General features: G+C 37.2%; 1 protein-coding gene across 1 annotated transcript; it reads right to left on the bottom strand.

The window, feature by feature from the left end:
• Positions 1-3,717: 3,717 nt before the first annotated feature.
• LOC124985483 (soluble lamin-associated protein of 75 kDa-like) lies at positions 3,718-5,366 on the bottom strand. The gene is given in 2 exon segments (XM_047554228.1): positions 3,718-5,051; positions 5,054-5,366. Coding segments are annotated over 2 exon segments (1,647 nt in total).
• Between the last annotated feature and the right edge of the window lie 6,496 nt (positions 5,367-11,862).

The raw sequence follows: 11,862 nt of genomic DNA, 5'->3' as shown, positions 1-11,862 counted from the left end.
GTTATAAAATTGGTCAAAGCAGTTCTGTGATCTGGATTACATGATTTTAAGCTTTAGGGTGTCTGTATACATTAATCACCACATCATTTTAAATTCTGTTTATTTTTTTTTAAGTCTGCAAAGTACAATATGATTATTTCTTTAACAAAATAATCGAATACCTAAACAAATTAATTAAACATATCTTCATGATTGAAAGTGGAGAGAAAGTAAAAGAATTTCAAAACCAACCAGAAAACAATCACAAAATATATATTTAATAACTACTTTCAAACTAAAAAAAAAAAAATACCAAGAAAACAAACAAGTATTCTGTAAGACTTGCTACTCTGAATAATGTGACATTTTTCCTAAGTTCTATAAACAACTGAAGTTCTAGAATATACAGAGAAAGGAAATGATGATCCAGTACAATTGAATTTTTGACAGAAACTGAACCTTAAGATTTTAACAAATGATCTTGCCACTAACAAAAATGGGTAATGTGTGAATTACTCAAGTTCTAGAAGGTGAAAGAACTGACTTCAGGTAATCACTAGATAATACAGAAATGACATTTGCTGAATTTTTAGACCCAAAATTAAAAGAAGCAAATTATCTTGTAAAAAGGAGGTTTGATAATGAGTATGAAAACAAGCATAACATTTGTAATAAATCACCATAAAAGACTAGATCACACTGAAACATCATATTGCTACTAGTGGATGTACAAGGCAGAAATCTGTTTCTAAAATATTGTTACACAGATGAGTAATGTTAGTATAAATTCCTTATTTACATTAAAATCTGTTGCAGTTTGCTGGTGTGACCAAACCTTAGAAGATAATCCCAAAGGATAAAGTGGAACATAAGAGCAGATATTTAGATATTAAGTAAAGGCTCAATTTGATGCAATCATAAACCTTCAAGTTACTTTTATAAAGTCACTAATACCATTTTAAATAGTGTTACAGTAATCTCTAAAAGTAAACCATTAATGACTAGATGTCTTTACCACCTCTGCACTGTATGGAAACACCATGAATGTAGACACATTTTAAGTAGAAGATTGACATTCTAAGTCATGCTGTTTGATTTTATAAAAAATCATAATAGAACCTCTCACTTTTAAAAGTTGTAGAGAAGCTCTGTTAATTTTTAAATATACTAATTTCTGTGAGGTCTAGCAATTGAATAATTTAAACTTGAAAGTAGAACTAAAATTCTGCTAATAACCATCTGCTTTATATTACACAAGGAAATATATACGTATATACACAAAGTCAATTCCCTTCTCAGCAGACAACATCTGAACAGAAAATAGTTCACAAAGGACTATGTAGAATGTGACTGAACACTCAACAACTAGGCTAGTTGGTTGAAATCACAGTCCACTGTAATTCTGAAAGTTTCTCTAATGTGTTTCAAAAACTACAAGTGTCTGATTTAAGTTTATTTAGATTCCCTATTCAGAATAAATTTTGTTATAAATTTCATATACTCAACATAAATTACTAAACATGAAATTTAGGTTTTTCCATGTGATCTAACTTTTTGCTCTATGATCTATAAACCCCAAAATAACATTTTCTAACTATCATAAATAGTAATAACAAATTTTCTTGTGTGCCAAAGAAAATTTTTAAATTGTTTAAAATCCCTTTACTGTTTTAACCAAACACATTTAACAAATATAAGTTTACATTGTTAATTCCCAGTGATCATACATGAATAACTTTTGTAACCTCAAGACACTTCACACACCAAGAGCTGTGAGTGCAATCTTCTTTTAAAAACTATACCTGTTTAAAAAGAGTAAGGAGAACAATGAGCAAAAAAATTAGTAAATGAGTAAAATATCTAAAAGTTTAAATCTAATTTAAGAAATGAAAGGTGGAAACATGAATTTTCTGAATCTTAACAGGATCTAAGTTACTTCCCTAGTTGTGATATTAACAAGTTTCTTGAACTATAAAATAGTATGAACATTTGATGGGTTCACTAGCATTAGTCACACTATTTGTTCACTTAATTATCATTTGTTGAGAAAACAAATTACCAAAGTACTTTCATTTACACTTAGAATGAAATCATCTAACATCCTCTGACCAATAATTAAAGGAAATGGAGAATGTGTGTGTTCAAGATCTTATGTGTACAGGAAGGGCTTACTATTTTGCCTGCTTAATATTTTAACTGATTGGATCTTTCTAAAATATATCCCCAAAATAAAATTTAATGACATCATCAGACCAACTAACTGAAGACTGAATAAACTTTCAACATAAATCCATAGCACCTCAAATAATGACAGAAAGTCATAACATGTTTCACACAGGGATCAAGAACAAGCTGTTTCAAGAACAAATCGAAATAGTCTCAAAACATTCTCAACATTAAGTGTAAATTCACGTACATGTAATACTTTCAAAGAGTAGGATCTGTTTTGAGATTCTCTTTGGATAAAACAAATTGCCATATAAAAACTAAGATTTTAGGAATTTTTTCCTTCCAAATAAATGATTTTGCTATGGCACCACAAAGTACATATAGAGGCTAGCTTACAACCAGTACTCAGAACAAATCTAGAGTGAGCAAGACCAAAGGGATGACCGAACCCTTCCATTTGATTTAAGCTCTTGTACCTACAGCTCCCATGGCAGCTTTTCTCCTGCCATCTAGGCCTGAGACTGTGGGCACAGTTCCAATCTACACAAAAATGGATACCAAGGGCAAAAACTGATAGGCAGGCAGATCTTTTGATTGAAGAATCACTCCGTGAGAGAGGGCCAGATGAAAGCTGATAGGGAAAAAGGGCTACCGAATTAAGGACAAGGTTTAGGAAAGAATCTCACACTTCTGAAATGTAGATATTAACTGGGAAGAAACAAAAGTATAGTTTCTGTGTTTAATTTATCTGTGATCAAGACTAGATAATCCAAATTAAACTGTATCCCTCAATTCCATTAGTTGAGATGTTTTCCTGATTAAAGATGAAAGTAAGTATACTCAAGCTTGTAATCAACTACAAAAATTACAACTACTTCAAATGGAATTTTAAATAATTTCCCCACATGGTAGTTTAATTCCTAGCAGTTCTGTTATTATCAGACTAGTCAAAAGTAGCTTTTGTATGTACCTTTCTTTGAAGTCAAAGGAAGAACTGCATCCCAACTAAGATTAAAAAGGCAAAACCAATTATCTTGCTAAGCCTGTGAAAATAAGTTTCTATTTTTGTGCTGCAATTTACTTGAGGTTTTACTTACTCTAATTTACTAACATTTTGTTTAGGCATGCCAACATTTTAAAAAATGGAGATTAGTTTTGATATCTAAGATAAAACTTCTAGAACCTTCACCAAGTTTTACTATTAAAACCCTTAGTATAAAAGATTTCTGTGATCCTTACAAGTAATGGAAAGTCTACTACTTTCACTTTTTTAATTTGTATTTTTTTGAAATATCAATGGTCAAGTATCCCACCTGTTAAAGAAAAATATAATATGATCTGGTTTCCCAAAATTGAAACATGGTTAAAATTCTATTTACACAAAATAGTCTGAAAAATTAAAAAGAATGGTAAACCATAGGTCCTAAAGGGAGAGAAAAACTGCATCATAAATTCCAGTTCAAATTGAAATTTTGGAAACTTTTGTCCTGTGCCCCATGCCGTTTATTAATCACTATGTTTTTAAAACAATTATGTTACAAAGAGGATTTATATGCATTTCTTCTTCATTCAGGTCAGTTTGGCTTTCTTCTTAGCAGGTCCTTTGGCCTTTCTTCTTAAATTCTGCCTGTCTACTACAGGCACTTCCACTTCTATCTCCTCTGAGCTGCTATCCAGAGCTTTTTCTGTTGATTGTGTAAATTGATCCAGTTGCTCAGAAGATGCTTCAGACTGTTCCTCTGACTGATTCTTCTGTCCTGCATTCTGTGAAAATGGCACATCTTCAAGTTCAACCTCTATCAAAGAACTCTGAGAAAGAGCAGTAGATGTTTCCTAGGGCTCAGGCACCCCCTCCTCACCCTGGTCCTCAAGTGAGGAAGTTGTGTTAGGTGATAAATTAACAGACACCGGTTCTTCAGAAAATTCAGCTATCACCGAGTTTGGAAAACCATTGTCAGATCGGTCTTCATTTGAGATACTGTCGATTTTGTCTGAACTCCCAAAATGTGCTTTCTTTCTTGAAAATGGAGACAGTTTCTCTTCAGTGTGCCCTTTGTCATCAGATGGGCCTTGGTCTATCAACATTTCTGTATCAGTTATATGTGGGGGCTTATCTGGTGCAACAACCTCAGGAGGTTTTGAGGATTCTACCACCAGTGGAACGAGATTTATAGTGTCTTCACTAGAATTAAAATACTGCACTTTTAATTCTTCTTCTAAACCTTCACTAATGGAGTCCTCCTCTTCTGTTGTAAGCGAAGTCTTAAGGGTATCATCCATTACCTCACCATTCATAGGCTCTAATTCAGAGTCTTTTTCATCTTGCTTTTCCAGGCATGGCTGGGTTTCAGGTACAGGCCGGACATCTTTATCAGGACTTTCATCCTCAAATTCAATCACTCTCTGCTCAGGTTCTTCTTCCAGGAATTCTTCTGAGTTCTCTGATATGCGCGTAGTAGACTCTAATTTGTTTACTGAAGCTGTCAGTGAGGTCTGGGCAGTTTTCTCCTCTTCTCCTTGAGAACCACAAAATTCAGAATCCTGAAACCGCTTTCCAATCTTTGGCCGCTTTAGATGACTGCTTCGAGTATGAGTAGAAACAGGTGTTTTTTCATGACCTTCGAATGTGCTTGCAAAGGTCTCCTTTAGAGAATCAATAGTTAGCTGCATCTCACTGGATTGATTGTCCTCAGTTCCCACTTCATACTCTGGAACAGCTGCAAGACCATATTCTCCAGACACAGGTCTTTTGGCTTCATTCTGAGAAATTGCTGTAATTTTAAGTGTTTCTCTCTGTAATGCTCTGGTGACTGGTATTCGCTGGTACCAGTGTCCAACACCCTCTACTTCCCAAAGGAGTTCATGGTCTCCTGGATACTTTTCAAAGTATTGTTTGCAAGCTGCTTAAGCCCCTCTCTAGAAAGGACAGATGCTTTCACAATATCATCAATAGCCCACCACTGATCAGCAAGGTAAAGTGCCACAGCTGTGAGTGAATCCTCAGGTGCAAAAAGGGCAAGAACTTTCTGGGTCTGATCTCCACCATAGAGAGGTACAAAGCCTACATTTGACAGGCTAATAGGAATCGTAATATTGAGAAAAGAAAAATACTCTGGATTTTCAGGGTCCCCACACCTTAAATCTGACATGTAATCTTCAGCAGCATTTTCCAATTCCTCATGACTGCAATTATTCAGCAAGTCCACAGGGAATGCCATCTTCACTCTGAGAGCTGATTTTGAGTATGACCAAAATGAAGTAATTGAATAGACTGCTACAACTATCCAAATCTCGGAAGGGTCTCAACGTGTTCAGTGGTCCCTTTCTGCTCTCTGTACATCCTGTGATACGCAAAAAAAAAAAAAAAATTTTAATAAAAACATGGCACTCCAATTCTCCAAATCCATTTTGGAGAATTCCCTCCGGGGCTCAAACCTCCATTCCATTATGCAACAGCCTCCATTCCAGATGTTAATCCTGTCTCGGACGCGTCCCGCGAGCCGCCGGAGCCCAGGCAAGGAGGCGGAGCCCCGCGAATGAATGGAGCCGCCGGCTGCGCGCTGGCGACCCCAGGCCGGTCCCTGGCCGTGCTGCCAGGGCGGGTACGGCTGCCTGCCCCTCGCCCGCTACGCCCGGTTCCTCTCCGGTAGGCCGCAGCCCCTGGGCAATCTTATTCTGTAATTATGTTTTATCAGTGAGACCTGCTAATAGAGATTCCAGTGTTGCTTTAAATAATTGTTTTATTACTGTGACTTTTCAGTTCACCTCTAAATATCCTCCTAAAACACTTGGCCCATGTACATGAGTATAATAAAAGTAAAACAAAATAATTAATCCTAAACCCTGTATCAAGCTTTAAAAAGACACACCTAAAAGCACAAAGACTAGAATTACTAGCTTACTTAAAATGTCATTCTCTCATCATTTCAACCCCTTCTGGAAATGATAATGGGTAAGATTTACAGAGTACTGGGGCAGGAAGGAGTTGATAGGAGGGAGTGGTAAACTGTGTCAACTCTTTCAACTTTGGGAAAAATAAAATCAGAGAACTAGCTATTGGGTTTGGCAAAATCAAAAATATTAGAGACCTTGATAGCAGGTATTTCAGTGGAGTGATGGAAAGAGAAAGTTGATTAAAATAAATTGAGCAGAAAAGGGAAAGTGAGAAAGTGGAATTAGTGAATCTTGACAGCTTTTAGAGGAATAAATATCAGTGGGAACAGAGAAAATAAACAAGAGGAGGGGTATCATATCAAGGAAAAAGAAAACGTGTATATAAACACCCATACACATACTACATATACTCACTTTTAAGACAGACAATATCAAGGCATGTTTTAAAAAAAAATTTTTAACAGACTGCATTTTGATTCATTGTACACAAATGGGTACAACTTTTAATTTCTATGGTTGTACATGATGTAGATTCACACCATTCATGTAATCATACATATACATAAGGTAATACTGTCTGTCTCATTCTACTATCTTTCCTTCCCCACCCCCTCCCACCCCATTTTCCTCTACACCATCCAAAGTTCCTTCATTCTTCTCTTCCCCAATCCACCCCACACCCTTCGTTATGTATCGTCAACCATTATCAGAGAAAACATTTGGCCCTTGGTTTTTTGGGGTTGGCCTATTTCACTTAGCATTATATTTTCCAACTTCACCCTTTTACCAGTATAATGCCATAATTTTATTCTTCTTTATGGCCGAGTAATATTCCATTGTGTATATATACCACAGTTTCTTTATCCATTCATCAATTGAAGGACATCTTGGTTGGTTCCACAATCTAGCTATTGTGAATTGAGCTGCTATGAACATTGATGTGGCAGCATCATTGAAATATGCTGATTTTAAGTCCTTTGGGTATAAACTGAGGAGGGGGATAGCTGGGTCAAATGGTGGCTCCATTCCAAGTTTTCTGAGGAATCTCTATACTGCTTTCCAATCCACCAGCAATATATGAGTGTGCCTCTTTCCCCACATCCATGCCAACACTTATTATTGCTTGTGTTCTTGATAATAGCCATTGTAATTGGAGTTAGATGAAATCTTAGGGTTGTTTTAATTTCCATTTCTCTAATTACACTTTTTCATATATTTGTTGATCACCTGTATATCTTCTTCTGTGAAGTGTCTGCCCAGTTCCTTAGCCCATTTATTGATTGGGTTCTTTGTATTTTGGGTGTAAAATTTTTTAAGTTCTTTATAAATTTTGGAGATTATTGCTCTATCTGGTAGAAAAGATTTTCTTCAACTCTGTAGGCTGTCTTTTCACATTATTGTTTCTTGTGCTGTGAAAAAGCTTTTTAGTTTGAATCTATCCCATTTATTGATTCTTGCATTTATATCTTACACTATGGGGGTCTTGTTAAGGAAGTCTGGTCCTTAGCCAACATGATGGAGATTCTGGCCTACTTTTTCTTCTATTTGGTGAAGGATCTTGGGCCTAATTCCTAGATCCTTGATCCATTTTGAGTTGAGTTTTGTACAGGGTGAGAGATAGGGGTTTAATTTCATTTTACTGCATATGGATTTCCAGTTTTGCCAGCACCATTTGCTGGAGAGGTATCTTTCTCCATTGTAAGTTTTTGGCACCTTTGTCTAGTATGAGATTACTGTACTTATGTGGGTATGTCTCCGTGTCTTCTATCCTGTACCATTGGTCTACCTGTCTATTTTGGTGCCAATACCATGTCGAGGCATGTTTTTGAACCAATGGAAAGATCTGGTACATACTGATAATAGTAAAAGAACAAAAATAAGAATAACTGAACATATTCATGAGTAAAAGAGAGTAGTGGACAAGCAGCCTCTGATAGGAAGGTGACCAAGCATACAGATGCATGTGGGTTTATAGGTTTGGTGGAAAGATGAGATTTTTCATTTGACTGTCATCTCTTTTACTAATAAAATACAGGACGAGATCATCTATAAGGGGAGCGGAGCAGGAAGAAGTGGAGGGATTGGAATTTTGAGATGAAAGGTTGTATCAGTTCATTAGTTTCCTACTGCCGTAACAAATGACCACAAACCCGGAGGCTATAAGCAACAGGAATTTGTTCACTCTTGGTTCTGGAGACCTGAAATTCAAGATCGAGGTGATGTCAGGGCCATGCTTCCTCTAATATTCTGAGGGAGAAACTTTTTCAGCTTCTTCCAGTGTCTGGGGACTGCTGACCTCCCTTATGTAGCTCGTGGCAACATAACTCTAGTCTGCCTGTCTTCGTGCGACATTTTTTCCTGGGCCTCTATGTTTCAGACTTCCCTCTCCTATCTCTTATAAGGACACTCATCATTGGATATGGGGCCCACCCTGTATCCAGTATCATCTCACGTTGAGATCCTTAATTACACTTGCAAAAAAGACTATTTTCAAGAAGGGTCACATTTGCAGGTATTAGGTTAGGACTTGGACATATCTTTCAGGGGGAATCTATTTGACCTATTATAGAGGTAATATATTATAATCACCTAGAAGAATCAGAAAAGTAAAATAACTAGAAAAAATGTTGGTCAGCTTTCTGCACTATGACAAATACCTGAGATAAACAACCTCACAGGAGGATAAACAACTTTTTTAAAGGAGGTTTATGGTTTTAGTCTGTGGTCCCTTGGCCATCTTGTTTTGGGTTTGTAATGGCAGAGTAACTTATGGTGGGAGAGTGTACCAGAGGAGAGCTATTCCCCTTAAGTTGGCCAAGAAGCAAAGAGAAGAGAGGGGAAAGGGCCCAGGATCCCAGTGTTCCCTTCAAGGACATGACTCCATTGGCCTAACTCATGCCTTAACTTCCTTCCACAAGGCGCCACCTCTTAAAGTTTCCACCATCTCCCAATAGTGCCACAAGTTGGCACCCAGGCCTTTAACACATGGCCTTTGGGGGTCATTTAAGATCCAAACCATAAAGGAAAGTACAGAAAGACCATCTGGAGATGTTAAAAATCCACATAAACTTTCGATAATAAATTGAAACAAGTCTGGTCCACACCATTAGGTAATTTTTTTTTTCTTTGCCAGGGATTAAACCCATGGGCACTTAACCACTGAGCCACATTCCCCGGTCCTTTTTATGTTTTGTTTAGAGACAGGGTTTCACTGAGTGGCTTAGGGTCTCGCTAAGTTGCTGAGGCTGGCTTTGAACTTGCAATCCTCCTGCCTCAGTCTCCCAATTCTCTGTGATTACAGATGAGCACCATCACACGTGGCAGCTGTTTTTTCCCTAACAATGTTCTGCCTCTTGGATGCCAACATGAATGAAGTGGAGAGTTCATTTAATCTGAGTTGTGATTTTTCCAGGAAGGTATTACAAAGAGAAAGAATTAAAAAGATATTATAGACCTTGAACATGAGAGGCTATGTAGTACAGAACTATATAACATTTCCCATAAAAGGTGAGTTCAAGAAGATAGAGATGATTTGTTAAAGAGTGTCAATGGAATACAGGTCACTATGAGGTTAATAAGACAATGAAGTGAAGAGTGTTTGAACAAGGCCAGATAGAAAATGTGGCTTCTAAGTAGGATGCTTAAAATTAAGGTTAGGGTTTCTCAGTTCTAGTTACCCTTTCAAATCACCAGAAATAATTCTAAATAATTGTCTGGGGTAGGTCCCTGGGATTGGTGGTGTCCCAGAATGAGAATCACTCATCTAGGATCCATGTGACCTTGGAACCATGAGCATGTATGGAGGTACAGTGGAGGAAACAAAAGTTGATAGAGCTGAGGTGAGAGATTAGAGTGTTACAAGGACCAGCCCAGCAAAAGAGAATGTGAAAACCTTAGGGAACAGATGGCTCATGGGGACTCGAGAATAGGCCACTCCCTAGGATAATGGTTTTTATGGGAAATGGGCCATAAGCCATGTGAAACCTAGCGCCATTGGTGCTTCCCAAGTCTGGAAGGGTAGCAGGAGCCAGGGGTTGGCCCAATAATTATCATCACAAAGTACTGGTTTAAAATTGTGCTTAAACCTCTTGTACCCAATCGTTCATTTGCCTTCCTGAAAGAGATGGTCAGGTCTAAAGAAGACCATAGCTCATAGCATTGCTTAGTATTCTCAAATATAAAATGATTATTTTCTAGGCAATAGCTTGAAAGAAGAGCAGCCTGATTTATGCCTTGGAATCATGCCAGGAATTACCGATCAATTCAAGAGAATCTGCTTTGATGCCCTTCCCCCAAGCTGCTCAAAACCTGGGACCCTTGCCAACACCTCCCTCTGCCCTCCAGTAAGAGAGGACAGGGTTCATGCTGATTTCATTCTTGTTGCCATGGGCTCCCTCTGTGGCTGCCAATATCCAGTGACCCCAAGGACCATGGGCTTATGAGTTTATAGGTTTTACACCTCAACCCTGTAAGCCTTTCCGCCTATGTTGTTCTCTCTTCCTTGTGCTCCTCTGACCCCTGAGAGACATCCTGCAATAACTGATCACAAATGAGCAGTTACTGATTCCTCTCCCTTTAAGGGGAGCTGGACTTAGTGAGTTACTTCTATTGAATATCAAAAGGCGGAAGCGTTGCGGTATCAGTTGCAAGAGAGATTTATAAAAAGACTTTGATTGGGGCACTGACTCATGCTGACATTCTATTTTGTGTAAGCACTGTTAATTTTTAAGCACTCTTTGCAAATATACAAGGTTTGGGGAGAACACATATGGTTTCATAACAGATGTACCTGTATGCTCTGATCTGAATTAGTGGAATATTTATCTTTAACAGGTTAAGTTACTGTATCCCTCTGTCTTAATACAGTACTACTTACTGTAATTATTTATCTTTTATACATTAGTTTGAGTTCCTCTAACAAGACCTCCTTACAGGTAAGAGATGTAATAATCTGCTCAAAGTCAAAGATGGTACCATTTTTCTTTTAAATTTTCTTTTCCCATCAATGGTCCACATAGTCAAGCTATCCTTTAGGAATGGCTCCTCACAAAAGGACAAGGTGTACAAACTCTTCTTGTCCACAAAGTTCTATTGAACATTTTGAATATTTTACATACCACATAGTGATATTTTATTTATTTAAAATACTTTTGACAATAACCAGTTTGGTGGACCATGCAGATAAAATATCCCTAAATGAAGTGCTTCTCTCTTTCTAAGAATGACTAATTCATGCTTGAATAAATGAAGCAGGATTAAATGTACATGTGATAAGCATACATTTTAGTTCCTCATTCTTGGTTGGATGAAGTATTTAGTTCAGTCTTGAGTAGTTGGTCTTAATATCCTCCATCCACTCTGAAGTCCTTTGAATTTTAATAACCTAAGACATTGCCCAGTTTTTGTTAAACTGTCTCTGCTTAAAAGATGACAGATTTGATGATTAATTAAGCATTAATTAATCCAGAGCATTCATAAGATAACATAATGGAGATACCCACAAGATAACCTTTACATGGTCCTTCATATATACAAAACACCTTTTCATCTCCTTTCTTCTTGACCTCCTCAACAGAGGAAGCTAAATATATAGCAGATTTTTCAATTTCTATTTTTCAAATGAGGAAATAGAATCTCAGTGAGGTTAAATGACTTGTCCAAATCCTACACCAAGTAAGTTATGGCACCAGAAATTGAACAAGGACTGCTGAGGCCATGATGTGACTGATTGATATCCTGGTGCATTAAATCACCAGCAGGAAAGACTATCTTTTACACATGAGCAAACTCAGGTCTGATAGTTTTTGTTACATATACTCC

This window comes from Sciurus carolinensis, chromosome 5 (assembly GCF_902686445.1).
Source record: "Sciurus carolinensis chromosome 5, mSciCar1.2, whole genome shotgun sequence".
NCBI lineage: Eukaryota > Metazoa > Chordata > Mammalia > Rodentia > Sciuridae > Sciurus > Sciurus carolinensis.
Note: the sequence above shows the minus strand (reverse complement) of the source record. Positions and strands in the feature narration are given on the sequence as shown.